The sequence below is a fragment of the Pleurodeles waltl genome, chromosome 1_2 (assembly GCF_031143425.1).
Source record: "Pleurodeles waltl isolate 20211129_DDA chromosome 1_2, aPleWal1.hap1.20221129, whole genome shotgun sequence".
Classification (NCBI taxonomy): Eukaryota; Metazoa; Chordata; class Amphibia; order Caudata; family Salamandridae; genus Pleurodeles; species Pleurodeles waltl.
Genome location: NC_090437.1, coordinates 749,247,279 through 749,274,790, shown reverse-complemented (window position 1 = coordinate 749,274,790; position 27,512 = coordinate 749,247,279). Strand labels below are relative to the sequence as shown.

Sequence of the window (27,512 nt, the reverse complement as noted above, 5' to 3'; positions counted from 1 at the left end):
AAAATGCCTCCGCCCGACTGATCCTCGACATACCCCGCCGATGCCACATCTCCCCACACCTGAGGGAACTCCACTGGCTCCCAGTAGACAAGAGGATCACTTTTAAACTCCTTACCCACGCTCACAAGGCGCTTCACAACACCGGACCCTCCTACCTCAACACCAGACTCAACTTCTACACCCCAACACGCCAACTCCGATCCGCCAACCTCGCCCTAGCCATCGTACCCCGAATCCAGCGCAAGACCTCCGGCGGCAGATCCTTCTCTTTCCTCGCCGCCAAAACCTGGAACTCTCTCCCCACTCCGCTACGCCAGACCCAGGACCTCCTCACATTCAGAAGGCTCCTCAAGACCTGGCTCTTCGACCGCTAAACAGCCTCTCTGCCCCCCCCCCCCCCCACCTCAGCTCCTCGAAACCCTAACGGGTACATAGCGCGCTTTATAAATACTATGATTGATTGATTGATTGATTACATGTAAAAATGGAAAATCCATATATGTGAACCCAGGCTTTTTGGAATCTATTTTAACCGTTCTGAGATGTGTTGGAAAATGTAATGTAACACCAAGAACAACACTCTAAACTAAATAGGTTTGTTAGGGTGCTTCATGAAGCAGGGATGGTGGGCACTAGGTCTTTATTTTTGTGTTAATTATACCCATTTACACATAAAATCATATATGTATGAAAACTGCATTTAGGACCTATCCTACGTTTATCTGAGCTCATTTTCTGTATTGAGCCTGTTAAGTTCTCACATCAGGGCAGATAGAAGTACAACTGTATGTGGAGTATTTATGATTTACCAAGATCAAATAATTTATTCAAGTAGAATGGAGATTGCAATTCCGGGTTCCTTGATCCAAAACCTATACTTTTCCCACATTTTTGTGAGCATATCATGAGACTGTACATTCTTTCCCGAGTGCTAATGCTCCCTGTGTGTTACGTTCCACTTCTGAGCACCCAGTTACTACCTGTGGTAGCTTGATTCTGAATACTGTTACGCGCAAAAAAAGAAGCAGGGTAGAAAAAGGGAAATGGATTCGCTACAATTTGGTGACGTGGGAAGTCAGGCCTAAATATGGTTCCAAAATGTCCTCCTCGTCCGCTAGACCACAAGTGGAGCATGTGGGTGTCTGAAGGCACTGCTCATGGACTGCCATCGCCATGGAGATGCTCCTGTGATGGAGTGTCTGCCCAAACGTTTAATACAATGTTTATTACAAGCATCGTGAGGCAGGTGGAACTAGTTTTGAAGTCTACGATCCATGGCTACAACTTACTAACTGGACCACATCTAGTGGTGAATATTGTGGTGGGGTCATTCTGCACTGTGGTCTCTGCCCACCCTAATGAATTGCCCAGTGCCCAGGACACGACACGGTTTTGTTCCTATTGAATTACCAATTGAGGGAAGGAGATGAACATAAGGGAGACTTATGAGGCTGAAGGGGAGTCCTGAAAAGATCTGAGAGAAGAGGTTGGAAAACCGACTGGGAAAGATCTTGTTTTGCCAAATATTTTGCCAAAAATTAGGACCACGTTCTCACTAAGGAATGGCTCGTGAAACATCGTGATTCACAAACACGAAGCACTTTTTTGGGTGCTTTTTTTTGGATGTCTATGTCCACTTTAAGTGTCAACTCTGTTCTCAGCAATAGTGAGGACATCTGACAAAAAACAACCGAAATCTCTCCTTCTTCATGAGCTTAAATGCACAAGATTTCATCTTCTTTCTTGGGGGGTTATCTTAAATAACGTAGAGTATCTGGAAATGGTTGCTTCTAAGTACGTGTCCTCGTAGAAAAGTAGCTCTGCTCTCCACAGAGCAGGCCACATCACACTCACAGGTGGCCACTCTGTCGCAGCAAACAGATTAAATATTAACCAACGGACTGCAGCTGTTACAGTCCAAGTGGGTGAGGAAACGGATCACACGCCACACTACAAAAATAACTTGTTGGGACAGTGCATTTGGAGGACTGCAAGCCCAGACATCAATAGGTTGAGTTTAACAGCCCCTTGCAGAGCACACAGGGAAGTCGTGGGGATGACAAGACGCGAACGTCTTGGCTGGATTAGGCATCAACCAGGTAGTAGTTATTCAATAACCAACCACACAAGGCCATTGAAAATGTTTTAATAAACTGAGTTAGAGGAACGAGAAAAGTGAAATGTATGTTAGCTTCCTGAAGATCCCCTCGCTACGACCTATGTGATAACTGCAGTGGGAGATGTTTATAATCAGGTTACCAGACAATTTTCTGATACTCACAGTAACAGTGGTCTCCAGTAATTACTAGGAACTCCAATAGTAATACCTGGAGGTGCACAACCACACACCTCCCATTAATAATTACACAGGTCTCCAGCAGCAAAAGGTTACCTGTGGTGAGCCCAGTTCCTGCCAGTCAGCCACCCACATTACGCCTCAACTTCTAAATATGGTGGGAATGGCTGCCAGTAATGGCATTCCCGGCTCAATCCGTCAGTTGCGTTGATTGGCTCAGATCATTTCATAATCAGAGCGAAACAGTCCAATGGCAAACTGGAAAACATGCCGGAAAAGGGACACCTAGTATTAGCATTACTTGCAGTGACTTTCGGGGATATTTGAATCTTTTTCTGGTGTTCTGAATAATAACCTTCGGGAGTACTGTTTATGCTGGTAGTAAAAGACTGGCAGGCTGAACTATCTTGTTTCGATAAATAAACAGATGTGCACTGTTACTGCTATGCTACAGAATAGAAGGATAAAACGAATCCTTACCAAATATCAAGCATGAAGTGGTGGTGTAACTGTAAATAGGAGGGAGGGGAGAGGTTTGTTTCAGGAGGGCCCGTCCTCCTACTTGCTTAGCTTTTACACCAGAAAAAAGAGAGCCCTAGTGAGTAAGCACAAATACTTTATCCCCTACAGGTAGAAAAAAACACTCTGCCTTGTTTGTGAAACCCTCACCCACCAGGGTTATCCCACGGTGGCATGCTTCATCATAGGGTCCTTCTCGTTCCCTAGCAAAACGGGGCGTGCTACTACCACTGAGAGACACAGGAGCACTACATGGTTGTTACCTTATAATGATCATAATAGGAGTTGGAGGGATTTTTTTAATGTAAAAGTTAAAAATACCTGCCTGATAAGACATCTCTAGTTTTAATAACGTCTTCACGCAATATGATTAAAAAGGGAAGATATGAAAGAAACTGGTGGTTTTAATGACCCATGTTTTATTGGTCGTCATATTTCTAGTCACTCGCCCAGTGGCTTTCATCAGGACCAGGGGACTAACTCCCTGATACCACTCCTAAAATGTAAAAGTGCATTGAAAGCAACATTGAGACCCTGCACACGCGTTGCGGACTACAATAAACATCTCACCTAAGTGCTAAGGGATTTTATACCTGTAATGTATAATGGAAAATGTAAATCAGAAAGGCTTGCGGTTAAGATATTCCTGTACCACAAACACCTCACTCAGTGGGCAACCCTTGTAGTAATCACCACAGGGTTGTCGGCCTGTTTATAGTGAGCAAACCATGAGTCAAAAACTCTGTGGAAACATACCAGACATATAACAAACATGTATGTGTACAATACTACACATACTCCAAGACATATACATACATGTAAAAGTTAAGGGCTTTGCCCCATGGATCCTCCGGTGGACGAATGAGCCTATAGTCACACTCTGGCGGTGTAAATAAATAAATATATAAATATATAGATATAAAAGTCCATTTTAGAATGAGGATTTACTCATCCTACTTCATGCCCCCATGTGGCTATGCTGTACCTACTACGCTAAGGTCTCTTCCAGGTGGAATCACCTACTGAAGATCACCGGGGCCGAATGTTAACTGGTGTCCTGCTCCGGGCGCTTTTATTTACAAAAAAGGAGACGGTTCTGGGGCTTACCAGCAAACATACTGCTGGCATCCTAACTTCTGGGTGGTGGCAATTAGACTGTGCATCTTTCCAAAATGGTGGACGTGTGCGGGACCACTTCCTGATTCCGAGCACACGAGGAATTGAAAACATCTCAAGTTTGCGCTAGTTGCACTGTATTGGCATTCAACTTTTAAGTCTGAAAACATTTCATATGTCACCAAGTATTGCTGTCCATAATAACACTGCCAGCACTAGGAAATCTCTAGGAACAACCTCTCCTGATGATGCTGGATATCCTGTGGATCTCTAGAGACGGTGTAGGGTTCTGAAGCACAGAAGAAGAATTTCAGCATCTTCTCCCTCTGGCATGGATGAACTCCATGTACCCATATTGTCGATACTGTGGCTATCATCCCACTGCTAAAGATATCTATACCAAACCTTGATGAACTGCTTTCCCATCACTCACCTATCCTTCCTTGGCAAGATCATTGAAAAATCAGCCTACAAGAAAAAAAGTTTCTATTCCTACTGCTTTTTAATTAGATTGCCAGAAGGGTGAAATGGTTAGTGGTGCAAATCGCTCTTTAGTGGTCCTTGAGTACACAGGTGACAACTTTCTATGCCTCCTCTTCTCCCCCAGGCCTGTGATGTGACCTTGCTCCCTGTGTTGTGAGGGCCCACCAATAAATGTAAGGTGTCCGCTGAGGTCGCCAGGTGCTCCCCAGCCCTTTCATTGCTTGTGAAAGCCCTTACAGCCCTCATTGGGATTCGTCTGCCAGTGCCCACTGTGTCGTCTCTCTTTTCCCAAGAGTTTCCAGTGGGATCCCAGGCCTTTGCAAGCACCAACGCAAATGACAAATACCTGCCCCGAATTTTTCGTTTTTTATGTCTATGAATGACTCCCAACAGGATAGCTGGATACCCAAAACCCACCTTAATTTTATCACAACGTCCTAGTACAATACAGTAACAATCCACTTTCACTCTTGGAACATAGCTATTGTTCCAACCACAAGTTGATTGTATCACTGTCTTTGACTGTTTCCAGAACTCCAAAGTTTCAACATATGTCCTCCAGATTTTTCACCTCACCAACAAAGCGATGCAACCCATGCACAAAATCTTTGTAAATCACTATATTCAATGCAACTATATTTAAGTTTGTGATCCAAAAAATGAACAAGGGAAAACCTCTTTGTGGAATCATGATGACCAGAAAAGCCGACACAGACACAAATCAGAACCCAAACCCAAGTATCAAGCCAAGAATCTGTTTATTTGGTCGCATCCCAAACAAACCATGCCCCTGTAACTTTGTTTTTGAGGTTCTGGGTACCGAGATCTCTTGATTATGAGACATGTTTGCTCAGCCCTATTGACAGTGCAGGGGATGAAGACTGAATTGCACTTGCCACAGAAAACGGAATGAATAGCCAGAGGGAGCCTGGCTGTTTTGGTGGAATCTATGGTCTGCTAAGACAAGCCATACACGCAATATTCTAAACTTCACTTCTACGGTATTTTGAATTATGCTTTTAGGTAACAAGCAATGTCTCCTTATTTTTTATTTTTTTGTGAGGTTTTAGGTTTACCCAGATATGCGCCTTGCACCCTGTCTACATTTTAGCAAAAAGTGAATGAGCCAACAAATTTACAAAGAGAGCTGAGCCAAGGGTCGGGCGTGGCTTCAAGAGCACATGCATTAACCGAGCAATGAAAATGTATGGTATATAATTTGTGCAACAATTATCTTATATTAAAACACTCATTGACATTGGGGATAGGTCTGGCATATGCCATGGTTTTTCTCATGGCTTTCACATAGGTTTATTATTGAGAAAACACCTGGGCCTTTGACAATCCACAAAATAAAAACAATGGCTAAAAGCAAAAATATTTTTGGGGTGCCTAAAGCCATAAATTGGCATAGTAGTCCCTGGCACCAAAGGAAACTATTTTGTGTGTGACGGTAAGGGACATTACCCCCTATACCCTGTTGCCTCACCCCACTTTGGGCTGATGCATGAGGAAAGCAGTTGTTACTAAAGAACCTGCTTTCTTTGCCTGCTGCATTTAAATGAATCCAGGGGACATATTGTGATTCTTGCACTGTCTCACTTGGCGCTCGAGTGGGCACAGAAGTCTGGCTGAAGTCTGCGCACTGAGCACAGGCTGGGACAATGCGCCATATCACAACAAGGTGGTGTCAGCACTGCAGCCCCGAACCCGCACCTGCAATAGGAACAGCGCATCAGTGAAAGGCAGACCGGCTACTTGAAGCAGCCAGTGTGCCTTTCACTGTGCAGGTGGTAAACGCAGGTAGCATTTGCAAAGGGGCCAGAGATGCTCCTGCATGAGCATGCAGTGAGTGACTACACCTGACTGCAGGGGAAGTCTGTGGAGTCACAAGTGTGCCCCATCTCACTGATTTCAAGGGGCGTCCTTGGAGACAAGTGGTGCGCCACATCAATGTGGTGGCCTTCTTTGCCTCTGTGCCCGCATCTGCAATACAGCATGGAAGCAGATACAAGTGTTCTCCTGTTTGTACAGGGACACGCCTCCATGTAAATGAGGGAACACCCGCTTGTGGTCGTGCCAGTGCACATGTAGCATCAGTGTATCTGTATTACATACAGAAGGAGCCGCGCAAGGGTCTGCGACTCCTTCTTTAATATCGAGGGGCCCCTGGGCCATAAAAGGTGGGAGGAAAAGCCTGTTGCACCTTTGGAGCACTCTAGGAGTGCACCCTCAGCTTCTATTTCAACATTGCTTGATTGCACTGTTTTTACTGTGTTTCTTGTGTCAGAGGTTGTTGGGATAGCCCAGAGCAGAGACCCAGAGGGTTCTCCATCTCCCCACACATACCTAAGTGTCTGCTTGCGGTCGACAACACTGCTGAGGCATAATGGTTAATAAATTACTATTAATGTTTGAACTTGATTTTTTCCCATTTAAACCTCTTAACGCCTACCATATTGTTTAACTTTAGTTTCAGCATTTAGCTTACTTAGACTATCCTCCATTTTGTGGGCTATCTGGACTTGTTGAAACAGGAAAGGGAATCAAACGAGAACAATATTCTGAAGAGTGAATTTGACAGAAGTTAAAACATTAAAAGTGGGGCGTAGCATACGCTTCTTTTGACAAAAGACCAGATCCCATTTAAATAAGCTGCTGTTCAAGAGAGGTATTGCCTCTGCTCAATTAATATTTTTTTCATGTGTTTTTTTTAAGCTCCTGATGGCGTGGGGGATTACAGAACTAGGCGCTATGATTTCACTGCCTATATAGGTGAGACGGAGCCCTCGCCTGAAAGCACGACTAGTGTTGAGCATCTAACTCGGGCTGCCCCAGGCACTTTTGTACCACGCTACAAATATCAGTATCCTGGTGAAGTTGGCTGGAGTGTCGACGAATATCTGTACCTGAACAGAGCCAATCTCCTAAGTGACATGCAGATCAAGGTAAGCCAACTCTAAAACATGGGGCCTGATTTATACTTTTTTAGCGCCGCATTTGCGTCATTTTTTGTTGCAAAAGCAGCACAAACTTACAAAATATAATTTAATTTTATACGTTTGTGCCGCTTTTGCATCAACAAATGACAGAAATGCGGTGCTAAAAAAGTATAAATTAGGCCCATGATTCGGCTCATTCCGAACTTCTGTCTGGGGACATTGTGTGGTGTGAAGTACCTTATTAAACCAGTGGGAACAAGAGAATTCATCAGTTAAATACTTTAATGTATGAGCACGTTGAGCACACCTTCACACTGTTTAAGGCCCTACCCAGCAGCGCTCCTCCGCTAGGGCGGAGGAGCGTCACCCCACTGTGCAAAAAAGGAAAAATAAAATGACAATAACACAATGTTATTATAATTGAATTTTTCTGTGCAAGCCAGGTTAGGGTGGGGCTGGGCTGGAGGAAGGCTGGAGAAGGAGTGCAGTGTACCACAAGTGCGCGTCATACTTTGGCCGGCTGTCTTGGGCCTGCCAAACAGACACGGACACACAGCATTCCTCCACTGGGCTGTATTGCACAGTTGTGTTGAGAACATACACAGTCTCCCACTCCCTATCTGAGCACCAAAGCAGGCCACTCACACCAATCACAACGCTGCTGTCATGCTGGTGACAGCAGCATTGTGATTGGCTTAGGGAAGTCTGGGAGCCTTTGTGCTACCGTGCTGTCAGGAAGAGAAGAAGACAGAGGAGAGGAGGCAGCCATTCACAGTTATGTGAATTTTTTTTGATTTTTTTTTTTTAATCAAGCACCCCCTTTTAATCCCTCCACCCTACCACTACTTTTGCAAAGTGGCTGCCACTGTCGCTACCATATGGCAGATGTAGTCTACACCTAACCTTAGCTCACTGCCTAAGGTGTCATGCCCCTCAGAGTCTTCTGCCCCTGGCCTTCTATGTCACTTCCTCAAGCAGAAGAATGTTCATTCATTCACAGATTTCCAGCTCTCAGGCCCATTACAAGGGAGTGGGAGGAGGCCAAGCGTATTCGCCTCAAGCTTCGCTCTCTCTGCAGGGCACATGCTGCTGCAACCCAGCTTCCTCTCCTATTACTCATTGACTCTACATTTACAGTGGCCTGCTGCCCTGTGGATAGCTGTGCTCTATAGAAATGCTATGTACTTGCACACATACATAGAAGCAGAAATCCAGACTGCTTTTACAATAAAACACAAACATATTGAGAAGTCTAATGTCCAAGTTGCTTTCAATTCAAGATAGCAGCCAGCAAAGAAAAAAAAACGAAGGACAATTGAGATTTCAACTGATCAGATCTCTCACTAGAAATCTGTCAATTGGAGATTAAAGCTAAAATGCATGCAAAATCACCCTAGTGCATATACAAAATCTCTTAATAGAACACAACAGAAACTTCCTACTCTCAGCAAAAACATATCTAATGTGCAGATGTCAGGATCTTTCCCTCGAAGAAGCACAAGATGGCCCAATTACTCTCACAAAATACTGCTTCCTTTCCTAGGTTTGAAAATGAGGTTACACGCTTGAAGATGTACAAAGTGCAGTGCTGAAAACTATGGCTTTCAGGCCCACTAAGCCCGTAAAAGTCTAGCAAACAATTCAATGTCATGGGAAGCTTCAGACAAATAGAAAGCAACATGCATATTTGATTATTAGTTAATCATAACTACATATGTGGTTGTTAACATGACACTTTGTAGAAATATGTGAATATAATATTTACAGGTCCTAAATATGTTTTCACACTGCTAACTATATTGCAGTGTATCCATCATGGAGCCACCAATAGATGCAGAATGAGTTTCAATGCAATCAACCATTGCATCAACACCCTGCCAGACCCACCTATCCTTCACAGAAAAGCCCACTGTCATTAACCTCTTATTCAGTGGGAGAATAAAGAAGATCCAGCAGCATATCAGAAATACTAAGCCTGCTTCATTTCTTAAACACACCCCTTCCCTGCAATGAATAGCCTTTAAAGCCCTATCTTCCACAGATCTCCCTGACAGACTTAACATCCTCAAAGTCACTCTTTATGAAGATGATATCTTGTCCTTCATCAGAGCTCTCTTTGAGGATGGTCTCACCATACTCACTGAAGGCATCTTCCCAGAAGCTCTCAAGACTGCCCATATCACCCCACTCCTAATGAATACTACACTAGACCCTGATGAGTTTGCCAACTAGCAGCTCATTATTCGCATACCATTCATCAGCAAAATCATTGAAAAAGCAGTCTATGGTCAACTCCAAGATCACGTTAATGTAAACTATCTCCTGCACAATTACAGTCTGGCTTCTGATAATGCTGCAGCATGGAGGACACTCCCTTACACATCATAGATGATGCCTTCCTGATCACAGATGAAAATAACCCCAACCTCCTGATATTGCTTGGTCTCTCAGCTGCCTTCAACACAGTCAATCATCCGACTGTCACATGCACCTGTAATAGGATTCACCAGTAATGCACTTTACTTTGTTCTCCTCCTCCTCCCTTTCCTATTGACTCCAGTTTGTTCACAGGGGCACCCAGGCCCCGGAAGATCTCTGTCACTTACATAGGCCACCCAAATGCAACTTACAGTTTCCGAAAGGGTTGAAGATGCACCTCTTTAAAGAACACTACATCACAATGCATGAACCAACCACAAACTTGCTACCTCTCCTATAACTCATTGACTTTATGCTTGTCTTTGACCATGTACAGCGCTTCACTACCTTTTGGCTACTTTGCACTACAGAAGTACCACATACATGCATGCATTTGTATATTAGGATTAGCTTGTTTTTTAGATATAATTATGATGAGGCTGGTAATGCAATTGTCACTAGATGGCACTGTATATTGGTGCTACTTCTAAATGTGTCCAAGGACGTTGTTTTCCTTTTCAACTTGTTCCTTTTTTACCAGGGAGGGATTCAGAAAGGGCCACCACAACACATTTGGGTCCCTGGCCTCACATTATTTGGGGGATAGTGCTGCCTACTCTGGTACACTGTTATTACTGCAGCATCCCAGGGCATAACATTACTATGATACTGAGGTGTAGTGGCAGATTTAAGACAAAGAGTTCTGAAGAAAAAATGGACAAAGGGTCCTGGGTGTGCATGTGGGGTGGATGCGGTACCCACTGTACATCACCTCCCATACATCACGTAAAAACAAAATTTTCATTACATTTTAGGAGAATTTAGTCATTTCATGTAAGTAAATTTAGGGTAAAGTTATTTTATTTAAAAAACGGGACAAAATACATTTAATTAAATCAATTTACAAGATGTAGGGGCAGGGGAGTCCTAATGCCTGAACCAATATAATGCTCCATGATAGTAGAGGGTATGTAGTGATCAAGCAACCAAAAACTTCTCCAGCACATACAACATAATATATAACCAGCATGGAGTAGTTTTGGGACTTAGGGTGGTCAGAGTTGGAGTAGGTCCTGGTTGTGACATTGGTACATTTTACGAATAAATATTTCAGTTTGTTTAAGTTGCCCCTGTTTAATTCTAGGAATCTGCTAATATAATGCCCTCATTGTCATGGTCACTTTCAAATTTCAATTTTGATTTTTGCATGTTTTATCATTTGTGAATTAAATAAAATATATCTTAATTTGTGTGCTTGTTTGATATATTTGTGAGCATTATATTGAGGTTCAACCTGTAGAAATTGCTTATGCTTGGGTCGCCAGTTTCCAGGTGACTCAGGTGGGGGGAGGGGGGGATCAAGGTGCCTCATTTACAAGGATTGACACATTGCTGCATTGCTGCATTAATACAGGTTTCGACTCCATGGATGCATTGTCTTTACAATTTAAGGTAACATGGTGTTAGGCCCCGAGGATGCATCAGAAATTTTGACACATGAGTGGGAACTCTGTCACAATGCATCAGCCCCAAAAGTGACGCATTGCTGAAGTTGACCTCACAAAGGACACAACTTCAGTAATGCATCAAAAGTCAGAGGCGATGTGTCACTTCTGACTGACACAACTGATGCAAGTAGCCTATTGTGTGGGACCAATGTAAAAGACTGTAAAAAGGTGGAATAGCAGAGCACCTTGCACTCTCTTACATTAGCCCTGGATGTAATGTATGTAGTATGGCTATGTGTCACATTACAGTGGGTATTGCCTACTTATGTTTATGTAGAGAACTGAGTATGTGTGACATAGTGAGTGACAGTGTAATGTGAATGAATGCAAGTATATATTGTAATGCTAAGTGGCAATACATGTATTACCTACCTTATGTGTGTACTTACCCTGTTGTCCTTTGGAGCACACTGCTGTGGACTTGGGGACCCATTCCTCCATGGAGAAGTGAAAAACCTGGCCTGTCCCTTACAGGGAGTATACAAGGTCACATAGCCTTGATGCAGTGGATGATGATATCATAGGTGCCATGGTCCCAGGTTGGTCAAGGGGTCCTACAACATGATTGTTATAAGTGTAGACCCACTACTAGCAGAGTCAATGTGAAATACTGACATATTCCAATGTGTAATGTGACTTCAGATGGTCAGATTCCTGTTACACAGCCACTGCGTCAATTCCTATGCTTGAGTTGAAGAGGCAAAATAAATGTTGACACATTCCAGGCTTAGTGCAACGCATCTCTAAGATGCGTCACCCATTACAAAACTTGTGAATATCACTTTGTCAGTTCTAAGTGGGTTTTTATGAGGTAACACCTACCGTGCATACAATATAAACTCTATGGCGCAGTCTGTTCCAGCGCATGTATTTATTTGATGCAGGCCATCTAAAATTGACACACTGGGCCTAATGTGTTGGTTTGTAACTATGGGGCAACATGGAGCCCACGATACGTCAAACAAATTATGCAATGCTGGTCCAAGTTCCTTGTAAATATGACCCCAAAAGTTTAAGAACTGCTGGTGTATAGTCTCTCTTATGAATGTGAGGTGGTAAGAATTGAGTTAAGCTTTTCATTATTACGTGCCTCTGATAAGCCGATGCAAGAGGTTGGAGAAAACCATTAAGGAATGAGGAATTGGATACATGACCAAGGAAGACCCATAGTGATTGACTTGCTAATTGAATTTGGCTTGTCACCTATAGAAGAAAATGACTTAAGGTCTGATTTAGAGTTTGGCAGAACAGAGGTCAATTTGCCGGGATGGCAGAGGACAATATCTCCACCATCCTGTGGGACCCCCACTCAAATAAATTTAGAGTTGTCCATTCGCCCTGCAGAAAACTCTCTACATTGACAGGAATCGCCATAATGGCGGCTCATGTCAATGTGGAAAAAGTTTAGAGGATGGTACTGTCAGCCATGATGAGTGGCTGTTAAATTTTTCAAAAGGTTTTTGTTTTTCGAAAACAAACTCCCAAAGTGGGAGTTTGTTTTTAAAAGTAAAAAACGAATGACCCCCACTTCCTGGGAGTTTCTCCCAGGACTTTGAAGTCATTATTGCTTTTTTCCTGTCCCTCACCACCAGGTTTTTCCTGATGGTAATGGACAGGAAAGAAAAGTCTTTACACCATCCACTCTAAATAGGGAGGATATTGTATAGTCCTTTCTCCATTGGCCCCAGCTCGGTCAGGCCGTCAAAGGAAGTATTCTGTTGATGTAGCAAACAGGGACTCCCTTAGCAGAATACTTACGGTTCGCCCTACTGTAAATGTTGCTGGTGGACTGAGGGTTTGGTGGGCAGGCTCCTCCATCACATTTGCAATGGTATACCCTGTTCATAAAGCTCTAAATCAGGCCCTGTGGCCAACCAGCCCACATGGAGCCAACCCCAGGCTACGCATGGCCTTCAGTAATGCATGGCGGGGGAGAGGTCACAGGGCCTGTGGCTGGCCCTCCCACCCCGAGAAAGGCACCCAACCCCATGCTTCGCAGGGCCTTCGACCATGAGTGGTGGAGGTAGGCCACAGGGCTTGGCCTGTGGACAGGCCCTGCAACCAATCCCCTGCAGGCAGCCAATGCCACACAGGCCACGGCCTTCAGTCATCTATGGCGGGGGTTGAGCCTTTGCCATGCAACATAGGATTGGCATTTGGGCCCCATGGATCCCATCCCCTAGGGCCAAGTACAATTAAACAGGGGAGGTCTCACCCACCTCCCCCGAGCCTTATTAAGTCCTGGGACCCAATCTCCTCGGACTGAGTAATTAATAAAGGGAGGGTGCAGGGGGCTCCCTCCTCGACTCTAATCAGGCCCCAGGGACCCCATTTCCCAGGGCCAAAATATAAATAAAAGTGGAGGGGGGCTTGCAGCCCTCCTCCCCAAGCCTTCATGGGCCCCCCATCTCCCAGGGCCATATATTTTTAGAATGGGGAGCTCCGTGGCCCCCCTTCTCGAGCCTGTTATGGCCTCGGTACCCCATGCAACATTTTAAGGAGGGTGTCCTGGTGCCCATTCAGGGCACCCACCATGCACAACACTGGAGGCCGCGGGGGAAGCTGCAGAGCTCCGCATCACCAGCCAGCCAGCTCCCCTCATGCTGCTGGAGTCAACATTGCTCTAGCCCACAGGGAGCAGCTGTTTATGCTGCTCTCTCCAGGTGGGAGCAATATCTAGATCTGTTTCCCTGCCCACATCAATGCCCGGCCCCCCTCTCTGAGCCTTGTTGGGCCCCGGGTACTACATGTCCCGGGCCACATAATTAAAGGTGGGTGCTCTGGTGCCCACCCATGGCCCCCAGCATATATTCACTGGGGGCCACGGGAGGAGGTACAAGTCCCTTGCGGCCCCAGCCACCTCACCACATGCAGCCGGAGCCATCATTGCTCCTGTCCAGAGGGAGCGGCTATTTATGCTGCCTCCTCTGTGCGGCAGCAATATATTTGAAGCTCCCGCCCACTGGGAGCAGACTTAGTGTGGGAGCAAACACAGATTTCTCTGCCCGCACCAGTGTGGGCAGGGAAACTGCCATGTTAAGGTGGTGGGCTCATAGCTAGTGAGCCACCCCTGGGGGGGCATGGGGTTCCTGGAGTCATTTATGTCAGCCCCCTCCCGTTTTTCGTTTAGTTGGCTTGTCTTTTTGACATATTTCAGCCCCACGGTTGGGCTCCCCAGGGCCGGTGACTGCTGGAAGCGGGAGGCACGTCCCCCCTTCCCATATTCAATTATTTCAGCCTTTGGGTGGGCATCTCAGGCCTGTGATGGCTTAAGGAGGGGGCTGCGCGTCCACCCTTCCCAAATATAATGATTTTAGCCACGGGGGTAAACTCCCTGGGCTTGTGATGACTCTGTGAGGGGTGCTGCTCATCCCCACTCCCCACTCCCCAAATACAATAATTTTGGCCCCAGGGGTTGGCTCCCCGATGCCTGCAAAGGCTAGGGGAGGGCGGCCGTGTGCCCTTCTCCCAGTAATAAAGCAAAGCTGCCCCAGGCACCATTTTGTTTACCGATCCTGCTGGAGTCCCACAGGAATGCAGCAATTATTGCTGAATTTTCTGTTTTTGGCCTCAGGGTGTGTCTCCCAAAGGGGCCTAGGGGTCAAGGTACCCCTACCCCTGCCCCTTACTTTTTTTTAAAGATGTTCAGGACAGGGGACTAAGCCCTTGAGTACTGTAATGGCTGCCAGCAAAATCTTTCTCATGTTCCTGGCAGCCAATCAGAGCCAGAGCACTCACTCCCACAAGAGTCTGACTTCCATGGGAGCAATTTGGCCCAAGAGGGAAAATAAAGCTCCCTGGGCCAACCAGAATGCTCTGTTTTAAAAAAATGGATTTGAGGGACTCTGGCGAGAGTTCCTCTAACCTAACCCTCCAGATATATATATTTTTTTAACCTTCATATCTCAAAAACTACTCAGCGGATTTATACCAAATCACAAAAAGCATAATTTGCATACCAAGATCTAGCTTCCTGCCAAATTTAATGCAATTCCATTCAGCAGTTGTTGCTGTAGCTCTGTCTAAAGAAGTCTATGGAAATTGCATGTGGATTTTGCATTTAAGGACCCCTCTTTTTCCTTGGCCCCAGCTTGATGGATCAACTCAAAACATTCCATGTACAAACAAGTCAAAAATGGGCACCTTTTTCGAAAGTTTTGTGGAGATTTGTCAAACGGTGCCAGAGTTATTAGCAAGACAAAAATTGCTTTTCCTATGGAACAGCTGACCTAACTATAACGTTGCCAAAGGTTTCATGGACGTTATGGTTATTTTCACATTTTAAACATACAAAACCATAGAAATTCACCTGTTATAGTTATCCTAAGTAACTAGAACTTGTGCCCTAAGATAACTATAATTTGCATCCCCGCCATGCAGTTTTTTCGTCAAATATTTTACTGCAGATATTACATTGATATTATCAATGATGTAATCAAAGATGTCATAATTTGTGGGGTAATTAGCAGTGCATGGCATCAAAATACCCTAGGAGGGAGCCCACATGCTCCCCCTTTTTTATTTCAACATGCTCCCAGGACCTGGCCCACTCGGGAGCTTCATAAAAACAAGCGCTGGAGCCTGTGCTTGTGTTTTTTTTATTTTTTTGCTGTGAATTTTCGGCATTATTGCGAAATTGCAATCATTTTTTTAAAGTGCTTTTTTGCCCTTGTGGGGTCCCTCTGCAACCTCAGCCCCAGAGCTAGGGGACAAGGTGTCCCTACCCTGGCCCTTTTTCTTTCTTTTTTTCCACCTTTTTTCTGGGACTCGACTGAAGCCGACTCGCAAGATGGCTGCCAACACTTCCTGGTTTAAAGTGTTGACAGCCAATCAGAGCTATGCACAATCTCTTATTAGTCCCGAAGTTGTCAGGGAGGATTTGCAGTCTTAGATATACAAATTTAGTTTCCCATTAATATTTCAAAAACTACTGAACGGATTTACACCAAATAATAAAACGCACAAAGTCTAGCTTTGTGCCAAATTTGGTGTAATTCCATCCAACAGTTTGGGCTGTAGTTGTGTTCAAAACTCCTATGGAAATTAACATGGGAAACGCACATTTTTTGACCCTCCCTTTTTCTCATATACCACCTGACGGATCACCCGAAACTTCCCATGCCTAGCAGGAATTACTGGCACATGGTGTAAGGATATAGGCAAGTCAAAAAATGTTTTTTGTATAGAAACATGGTCTAACTACCTAGTGGCAACCACCACTAGGTAATATATATTATAGATAGGACCTAGTTTCTATAAAAAGAACGTGTTTATATATATATATATATATATATATATATATATATATATATATATATATATATATATATAAAACCAACTGGCAGTAGGCAGTAATAGTTAGGATCTGCTTTCCATAAGAAAAGTGTTTGTTTTGCTAATAACTTTGGCGCCCTTTGATGAATCTTCACAAACTTTTCAAAGAAAATACAATGCTCACTTCAGCTGCTGTCTGGAGAGTTTTGGGATGATCCATCAAGCCGGGGCTGAGAAAAAGTGGGGGTCCTGAAACTCATTTTCCCCATTCATTTTTCCATAGGTATTTTGAACAGTGATAGGGACAAAACTACTGGACAGAATTACATCAAATTTGGCAGAAAGGTAGCTCTTGGTCCAGAAAGAGCCCTTGTTGTTATTTTGTGTAAATCCATTCAGTAGTTTTTGAGAAATTTAAGGAAATCGAAATTTGTACATATAGGGACGCAAAGGATTTGTGACCCCTCTCGATCTCGTGCTGAGATCTGATTGGCTGCCAACACTTCAGCAAGGAAGAGTTGGCAGCCATCTTGGGATGAATGAAAAAATTAAAGGGGCTAGGGTACAAATACCCTGACCCTCCCAAAGGGAACCCTCCCAGGGCTAAAAGCATTGCCATGCATTGCTAATTACCTCAAAAATTATGACACTCATGACATCCTTAATGATATCATTCATAATATCAAAGTAATATTTGAAGTAACATTTTTGAGGAAAAAAGTGTGCATGGCGGGAACATGAATTATATTTACCTTTGGGCACGAGTTATAGTTACTTGAGATAACTCTAACTAGAAGTGGTGACTTTCTATGGTTTGTTATGTTTAAAATGTGAGCCTAACTATAACGTCCCTGTAACCATTAGTTTTTTAAGTGAATTTATATGTTTTTTCTAATTCTATTTCCCAATTTATAAAGGCCCTGTAACCTTTGTTTTTTTATAAACCTACTGGCGGTCGGCAGTAGGCAGTTATAGTTAGGACCTACTTTCCATAAGAAAAGTTTTATTGTTTTGCGAATAACCTTGGCGCCATTTGATGATTCCTCACAAAAAATGTTAAACTAGTATGCCACTCAGTCCAGCTGCTGTCTTGAACGTTTTGTGGTGATTCATCAAGTAGGCGTCGAGAAAAAGGGGGGGGGCCTCAAAACACTTTTTTCCTCATGTAGTTTCCATAGGGATTTTTAGATAAGACTACAGCCAGAACTGCTGTACGGAATTACACTGAAATTGGCAGAAACCTGGATCTTGATCCATAAAGCATGCTCTTTGTAATTTAGTGTAAACCGTTAGGTAGTTTTGGAGCTATAAAGCAAAAGAAATATAGATATCTTGAGGTGCAAATCCTCCACGGATCAGACAGTCACTGTGCTGATAGCTGATTGGCTGCAAACACTTTGCCCAGGAAGGGTTAGCAGCAATTTTAGGACTCAGATTTTGCTGAGTACCAAAAATAAACGTAAACATTAAGTAAAAGGAGAAGTGTAGGAATATCCTGAACCCCGTGGTCTAGTGCTGGGGTCCCCCAAGGTCCCTACCAGGTCCCCAAAAGTTTTTTTTTTTTAAATATGCTATTAAACCGCAGTGAATGGGGGATTCTGGGATTCTTTTTTTTTTTTTAAACAAGTGCAGTTTCTTGGGGAGATGGACCCCTGCGGCCCCTTCCCCAAAGCCAGTTTGAGCCCCGGGAACCACCACCTCCTTTGATCTTTATGTAATTCAATAATAGGAGAGGACCATGTAGCACCCCTCCGTAGGCCTTTAAACACCCCGGGAACCGCCACCTTCCTGGGGCTTGTCTTGGATATAAGAGGGAGAGGGCTACATGGACCCCCCTCTTGTGCCTAAAATTGCCCCGGGGACTGCCATCTCCCTGGCACACAGAACTTCTAAAAAGGGGTGGGGAGCCATAAGGTAATTATAACTTACGCCCCTGACATGCACAGCTAGTTAGTACCCCACACATTACATCACTAATGAAATCTTCTGTGGCATCATTGATATTATCACTGCAACATTTGCAATAAAATTATTGATGAGAAAACTGTGCATGTCGGTGCGCAAGTTATAGTTACCTTAGGACACAAGTTATAGTTACTTGAAATGGCTCTAACTATAGCAGCTGAATTTCTATGGTTTTGTGTGTGGAATTCAGAACCTAACTATAACATCCCTGTAACCTTTGTTTTTTTCAGTGAATATAGATATAGAGATATAGATATAGATATCTCCAAGCCCAACATGACCCCCCCCTACAGCCAAAAGCTAGGGTAGACTAATCAAGGTTGTCCCTGCTTAGCTGATAGAATGTGGACAATGGGCCTCTTCCTCTGAGCCGGTCAGTTCTATGTTCCTCTGAACCTAGTTGAATCCCTCTGTCAACACTCTCCTGAGCCACTGGACTGACCCATAAGAAAGCTTTTTTGTCACATGAGACCCCAACTGTGAAGCACCTAACCTTAACTTGCTCACAGATGCATCCCAGTATGCAGACAGTACCACCATGGCCAACAAAGTGATGTGGCCCATTCTGCCACGAGGATCAGGCTTATGCCCCTACAGCTAACTCTGCCGAGAAGGACAGCAGACAATGACAGCTATCAATGTCAAGAGCCTGTAGTTGGTTCATTTTTTAGTTCCATTTATATCCAAGGATGAGAATGGAGCACACATAGACTAATGTCATTCTATTATCAATTCTGAAGTGGTCATGAATCACTGAATTATGTAAGAGAACCGTAGTAATATATGTATACCCAAATGTGGTATCAGTGCAATGTATGACGATTTAAGAACTAGAAAAAAATATTTTATAAATCTTAATCAGTAAATTTCCTTTTCAGGGTGAACCACAAAAGTCACTGATTAACCTGTGCTTAACCCTCTGGTAACATGGCACAAAAGTGGTCAAGCTTAACTTAGAGGCAATGTGTAAAATAGTTATGTAGCACACAAACAGTAATAAAGTGAAAACACAACACAAAAAAATCTCACACCAATTTGGAAATATAAAGTAAATTTTAGTAAATAAAATGATATGAAAACAACAAAAATCCCATGAGTAGAACTGGATATATGACATTTAAAAGTTTTAAGCAGGTATAAAGCCTTAAAACACAAAAAGCAACTTGCAGACATCTAGTCATGCTAGACAGGGGGAAAGTCACAAAGTCACGCCGACTGCAATGGAGGGTCGGCCACATACAGAGGCCAGGTTAGTCCCAATGAAAACATTGCCTTCTCAAATTTTGGCATGAAGAGTCCAGAACTTCAGCGCTTTTGCTTTTCTTGTAGAGTAGTGTACTCTGATGCCAACCTAAGTTCCAATATCTGGGTAGGCACCTCTTGGTTATCATGGACTCATTCTAGCAGAGGCCAGCAGGGCTTAGGCAGGTCTGGTTGCAGGTCCAGGTAGGTCCTGTTGCAGGTCAGCTGAGCAGTTGCAAAGAAGCCTTTGTAGCCTGTTGTGCCCCAGAAGCTCAGAAAAGGAAGTCAGACAACTGATCCTTTGAGTCACTTGGGTAGTCTGGGATGAAGGGAGCAGGTCCAGTCTTACTTCGCAGAGAACAGAGAAGCTTCAAGCAGCAGGGCAGTCCTCTAGTAGCTGCAGGACAGTCCTCTGAGGAACACGTCAGGCCTAAAACAGCAGGGCAGTCCACTGGGGAACAAGGCAGTCCTTCTTTTGTAATGTCCCCAGATCCAGGTGTATACTGAAGTGTAGCTCACGAGGTTCAATATTTATACTTGGTGCTATCTTTGAAGTAGGACATTTTATCTAGGCTACCCCCTCATCTGGTTCTGGAAAGTTGCTTCCTTTCCCTTCCAAGGCTCCAAGAAGTCTAGGGTGACAAAAGTCTAGTGTCAGGTTGCTTTATGGGTGCTGGAAGCAAGCCCTTTGAGATGTAAGTGGAGCAGGGAACAGCTCTGCCCCCAACCATCCTTGCAGGACGGCCTATCCTACCCAGTCCCTTTTTCCTCACTGGCTGGGCCCAATACACATTTCTAATGGAGGCCCAGGCAGCTGGAAACTCACAGAAGGCTTCAGAAGCTTTTGAGCAGGAAAATGCCAACTTTGTGAAAGTGGCATTTTCAAAATTGAAATCTAAAATCTGGTTTTACCATTATGGAGGATTTTAAATTACAATTCATGTAAGTCCAAACATTACATTTTTTACCCTTTCCTAATCAAAGGTTAGCACTTATTAAATGTAATAAGGTAACCCAATGTTGTCCAATGGGAGAGATGGGCCTTACAGTAGTGAAAAATGAAATTAGGATTTTTTTCACTACCAAGACATGTAAAACTTAAAAATGCATCCTACGTTTTAAATTAGGGGTGAATTATTTGTATTAAAAAGAAAGATTTAGGCCTGACATAAGGTTTATTCTGCCAGGTCGAAACAGCAGTTTACAACTGCATTTCTGGCTGCAGTGGCAGGCCTGAGACATGTTTTAAAGGGCTACTTTAGTGGGTGGCACAATGAATGCTACAGGCGCACTAGTAGCATTTAACTTACAAGCCCTGGATATATGTAGTAAGATATACTAGGGACTTATAAGGAAATGAAATGTGCCAATAAATTGTAGGCCCTTTTTACCATTTTGTTTAGAGAGAGTGTACAAGCACTTTTGCACTGGTTAGGAATGGTTAAGTGCAGAGTCCTAAAGCCAACAAAAACAAAATCAGAAAACATGAGGGATAAAGGCAAAACGTTTGTGGATGACCCAGCAGAGAGGGTCAAGTTCAGAAAGTAGTAGAAGTAAGACGCCCTGGTGCGTTTTCTATCAGAAGTAAAATAAGTTAGGGCACAAAAATTAAACCATGCGTAAATTAACATTTGCAGTTTTAACTTTGCTTTTTATTTCTTTATTAGACAAACATTTTCCCTTTATAGAAGCACATTACACTTCCTTTTCCCCTTTTATTTTCACTACAGAAAGGTACTTAAATCCTCCTTATAATAGAAGTTGTACCTGCTTTTCCAGGGTAGGAAACTTCATGCAAAATGTTTCTGAATATCTGTAACTTAACTAGTTCAAGTGAAGGGCTGGCTACTGAGAAGTTTTGTTGAGCACCCTTCTTGCTCATGAAAAGAGCAACTCCTTCCAGTAGCCATGGTGCCACCCTGCACAGAATACACTAAGTGAAAGGTGTCAAGTGTCTAGTAAAGAAGATCCCAATTAGGAGGAAAAACACAAAGAGTTAAAAAGTTTGTCTAATAGCTCTTTATTTAAGGGATGAAGATTAATGCTTAAGTGATTAGCAAGATACCAAATGCCCCCTGTCACATAGGCATAATATCCAGAAGTAAGATCCTGCTTGAAGCAAAAATCAGGGACAAATATAGCTGGATGGAAGTAAAGATTGGGATAAAAAAAAGAATTAATATATTGCGCCGCTTCTATCACCTGGAATTGCCTAATTATATGACGTCACAGGAAACGTCTCTACTTCGTCTTGAATTGGGAACCTTGGATAACTTATTTTGTATATACTGCCATCTTGAAAAAGGCAGTTTATGAGGCTGAGCCATGCCTGTTTCCATTAACTCATGGTGTTCGTTTGACAACTGAAGAAGAAGCCAGAGTTTTGATATCCTTCACCTAGCTCTGAATTCGGTAGCCCCACTACCAGCCTTTATGCTTGATGCGCCTGGCAACTTGTGAGGAACGACTAATCCCCTCCACATTCATGAGCTGAGCACAGAGTTCACCAGCCAGGCACCTGACAGCACCTGGACCACACCTACCTCTCCTTAACATTTAGTAGTTTCTGGTAAGCTCTCAGCACTGCTCTCAGCCTAAAAGTAACATGCCAGTCTACTTTGCAAGGCCACCCCTGTCCCTGTAACATCCTCCAAACCATGAGACGCAGCTAATTCAACCTGCAGTTTGTACTCTGTATTCAGAGTTTGCTTAAAACAAAAATACAGGATTTTCAATTCTCTCCGAACTCTAAATGAGTCCCCAAATCCCCAACTTATGAAGATGAAAACCCAGCAATGGGGTGGATTTTCCACAGTTGTAAGGGCATATTGCTGTTTGAAAACTGCACTAATACTAATTCTGTGAATTAAGATAGGAAAGTAGAATCACAAATGATTTTTCCTAAGATGAAATGAGGTGTGAAAAAACCTCTGTGACTCATACCATACATTTCAGTGCAAAGTTTGCAGCTCTTAGCTGCTTTCATGCCTCTCAAGTATTCCCATTCAGATGGGCCTGCAGTTTCTGCATCATGGGCCAGATGTACAACCTTTTGTTTTGCGGCTGGCAATTTGTTTGTGAATCGCAAATTGCGAGTCACAAAACAAAATGTACAACAGTGGTAACCACACTGTTTGCGATTCCCAAATGGGTCGCAAGGGACCTGCCTCATTAATATTCATGAGTCAGATCACATTTGGGAATGGCCGCACTCTATGTCTGTGACTGCTTTTTTAATAAAACAGTTTTTTTTATTTTAAATGCAGCCCGTTTCCCTTAACCCCTTTGCTGCCAGGCCTTTTCCCCCACAGAAAAACAGACACCTAGGGGAATCCAAGATGGGGTGACTTGTGGGGGCTCTCACCAGGTTCTGTTACCCAGAATCCTTTGCAAACTTCAAAATTTGGTAAAAAAACACTTTTTCCTCACATTTCAGTGACAGAAAGGTCTGGAATCTAAGAGAAGCCACACATTTCCTTCCACCCAGCATTACCCCAAGTCTCCCGATAAAAATGGTACCTTACTTGTGTGGGTAGGCCTAGTGCCCGCGAAAAAAAATGCCCCAAAACACTATGTGGACACATAAACATTATCAAATACAAAACTACCTGTTTTTGCGGGGGGGCATGCGTTTTTGGTCCTGGGCTCAGCAGCCATATAGGGAAACCTACCAAACCCAAACATTTATGAAAACTAGACACCTGAGGGAGTCCAGGGAGGTGTGACTTGCGTGGTTCACCCAGTGTTTTTTTTACCTAGAATCCTCAGCAAACCTTAAATTTAACTAAAGAATCACATGTTTCCCACATTTCTATGTGGGATCACCACACTGGGACAAATTTCCTACCACCTAACGTTCCTCTCAGTCTCCCAGTAAAAATTATACCTCACTTGTGTATGTGGGCCAAGTGCCTGTGACAGGGAGGAACCAAAAACATGTTGAAATTGAGGGGGGACCAAAGCGGGTCCAAAAGGGCAGTTTGAAAAAAAAATCATTTTTAGGCTGACAAGTAGGGCAGAATTTTTATCGGTGTGGATGTGACAATGCTGGGTGGTAGGAATTTTGTGGATTCTTGCAGATTCCGGAAGGTTCCATCACAAAAATGTGGGGAAAAATGTGTGATTTCCAGCAAAGTTGGAGGTTTGCAGGGCATTGTGGATAAGAAAATGGTGCAGGGTGCATGTGAAGCACACCACCCTGGACTCACCCAGATGTTTCGTTTTCAGATGTGTTTAGGTCTTGTGGATTTTTCTACATTGCAGCAACTTTCCTATTGCTTGCCATTGGGATAAGATGTTTTAGTGTGAGGGGGAGAGCTGAAAGACTGTTACCCCCTTCAGTTGGGATGAGGGCATAACCATGCCAATACTGGTTGCTAGTCACCACCCCACTATTTTTTATTTGTTTTATTCCCTGGCATCTAGTAGGCTTTCTGCTCCCCCGGGGAGTGGATTGGGGGTAATTGCCCCATCTGGCCACCGGTGGGCAGAACAAATTTGGCCCCACCCTCTTTTAAAAAAAAAAAATCTTCCCTGGTCTCTGGTGGGTTTTGTGCCCTCCTTGGGGGCAGATTGGCCTCCCAAAAATAGGCCAATGTGCCCCAAAAGGGGGTAGATATTGCCAACAGTAATGTGCCCCCATGGGAAGTGATGCTTGCCCAAGGGGCTGCACCCCCAAACAAAACACACACCATCCCATGGTGCATAAGTGGTTTCTTTCCCCGTGTAGGCAGATCGGCTTAATAGAAATATGCTGATCTGCCCCCAAGGGGGGTAGAAATGGCCCATAATAAATGTGCCCCACTAGGGGATCGACCCTTGCCTAAGGGGTCGCTCCCCTTGCATGAAATTGGCACAAAAAAAAATCCCTTGTGCCTAGTGGTTTAGATTGGCCTAATAAAAATAGGCCCATTTGCCCCCAAGGGAGGCAGAACTGGCCTAAAATAAATTGTCCTCCCAGGGGAATGACCCTTGCTGAAGGGGTCACTCCCCTTGCGTGAATTTGATGCAAAAAAAATAAAAATCCCTGGTGTCTAGTGGTTTCGGCCCCCTTGGGGGCAGATAGGCCTAATAAAAATAGGCCGATCTGCCCCAAGGGAGGTAGAAATGGCCTAAAATAAAAGTGTCCACCAGGGGAGTGACCCTTGCGTAAGGGGGCGCTCCCCACGTCTAAAAAAATGATCCTTGGTGCCTAGAGGTTTTGGCCCCCCTGGGGGAAGATCCGCCTAATTACAATAGGCCTATCTGCCCCCAAGGGGGGCAGAAATGGTCTAAAACAAATTTGTTCCCCCCAGGGGAGTGACCCATGCCTAAGGGGTCGCTCCCCTTGCGTGAAATTGACAAAAAAAAATCCCTGGTGTCTACTGGCTTCTGACCCCCTTGGGGGCATATTGGCCTCATAAAAATAGGCTCCCCACGTCTAAAAAAATAAAACAAAACAAACAAAAATGATCCCTGGTGCCCAGAGGTTTCTGCCCCCCCACCCCGGGGACAAATCGGCCTAATTATAATAGAGGGTAGAAACAGCCTCAAAGTAAATTGCCCCCCTGGGGAGCAGCACTTGCCCAAGGCCGCTCCCCTTATAAGTGAATAAAAAAAATAACAAACTCCCTGGTGTCTAGTGGGCATTTATGCTGCCCGATCACATTGCGATTGGGCAGCAGAAATGCTGAGAGAGACATCAAAGGAAAGGAAAGGCCTTTCCTTTGATGCCTCTCTTGCTAAAGCATTTCTCTTCCAATCCGCGCTGGAAGCTGAGGGCAGCCTCTGATGAGGTCAGCACGCAATTGCGTGCTGATGTCGTCAGACGCCATGGGGGGAAAGAGGGGGAGGTGGGGTGGAAGGGAAAGCAATTCCCTTTTCATCCCTGCCCAGGGGAGGGGCGCCAGGCCCTCAGGGGGAGCGCTAGCGCTTCCCCCGAGGGCGGTAGCAGGACGAGGTGCTTACGTTCCTGGTTCCTGAGCGCCACGGCAGCGGACGTAACCACCTCATCCCGGGCACCCGAGAAGTTAAAGGAAAAAGGGATGCATTTAAAAAATATGATGCATTTCAAAAAATAAAAATGAAAAGTTTTCTTTTCATTTTTTCAGAGTAGGCAGTGGCCCGTGGGACCACTGCCTGCTCTCAAAAAAACATTTTTGCTACCATTCACAAAGGAGAAGGGGTCCCATAAGGAATCCTTCACATTTGCGAATGGGTTACCACCAAACTGAAATTGGTGTTAACTGTGATTGTTTTGCGACCACATTAATGATCACAAAACAATCATACATGGGCCTGTGAGTCGAAGTTAGGAATGGATGCCCTTGGCACACCCCTTCCTAATTGAAAGTCGCAATCCCTAGTTTGCGAGCCCGGTAAAGGGATGCCGACTCGCAAAATAGGGATGGTGCATTGTACAAGGCCATTTTGCGGTCGCAAAAGGTGAAATTCACCTTTTGCGACCACACAATTGCTGTGTACATCGGGCCCCAGATTACAGTGGCTGAGGATTCTGAATCCAGCATAGACCATGTTACACCGAATTGCTAACAATTCCTCTCTACCACCTATTTCTTCTTCGCCTGTCAGCCAGAGTTTAACACAATGTTTAAATTGTGGCCTTTGTATGGATTACTAGGTTTATTATCTGATGACGCCATTTGTTTTTCCAGTGCTTATGCTCCTGGGATTCACTAACATGTTTTGCTCCTGTTGTTAATTCAAAGGCTGGAAAGGGCTTTCCCATGAGATAATTGTCCAATTAAGTACAAACACATTGAAGAGGTAGCTGTAGTCCCTAGAATAAGTGCGGAAGTGCTTTCAACTGTAAGTTGAAGAAGTATGTAGCCGGTTATCATTATTGTCACAAATGTACCGCACCTCTGCACAATGTCATTTTACCCATACCAGAAACTAGCGCTGTTGTGTCAATGACACGCACAAGCACCAATAGAATGTGCAGGAAGGCTGGTTTCACAAACTTTTTGCGCATGCAAGTGAAACTTATGCTAGTGAAATAAAAACACAACCAGAAAATTGATCCACCGGCGGGTTTGCTGTGATTCCGGTTCACAGAAGAAGTATTCCATTTCTATACACTCATCAGGCACACAAATGCCGCCAATCCATAGATTGTCTGCATAGGTAACTGATGGGGCACGGGCAGAGGACACAGACGCCGACTTCTGTGGCGACTCGGGTTCGAGCAGCATCCAGTAGTATTTCAACTGAGGGGCTCATAAAACGACATCTTAACCTGGGCTCTTCATGGGGACAACGGCACCGGAACTGAGGCTTTTTTTGCATCTTCTCAATTCAGGCGCTTTCATGTTGATGCTGTTGCTATGCAGCATGCCCACCGGAGGGCTGGAAGTTGCTGGGTGCTGACTCTCAGAGTAGTGGACAGCAAGCAAGCTCCATTTTTAGTGGAATAAGAATGTTTGCCCATTGGCCCCGGAATCCTAACATCTGCACATGAAATGTAATCTCTGTCCAATCACCACTTCACTAATTAAACTTTGATTGGTTGCATGAACAGAGGCTGCAAATCACAAAAAAAGAAACGTGTTTTTCAAGTTTCTACTTAGATACCAAGTGGCCCATTGCCCAGTATGACACTTTCAGCCAGACCTCGCTTTTCAAGCAGAGTAATGCTGCATTCTGGGACTTGTCCTTTTTTGACATTGTAATGTGGCCTGAAAATTCTAAAATAAAAAGTGTTGCTGGCTAAAAAGCCAGGAAAGCCTGAAGGAGTCATCTTGACAAAAG

General features: G+C 44.2%; 1 protein-coding gene across 1 annotated transcript in view; it reads left to right on the top strand.

Annotated features, from left to right (window-relative positions):
• The window catches only part of SPMIP2 (sperm microtubule inner protein 2), a 269,195-nt gene that overhangs the window by 145,792 nt on the left and 95,891 nt on the right, over positions 1-27,512 (top strand). Inside the window, exon 2 of the mRNA XM_069243429.1 lies at positions 7,133-7,362. Within this exon, the coding sequence (XP_069099530.1) occupies positions 7,133-7,362 (230 nt within the window). The remainder of the gene's footprint in view (positions 1-7,132; positions 7,363-27,512) is intronic.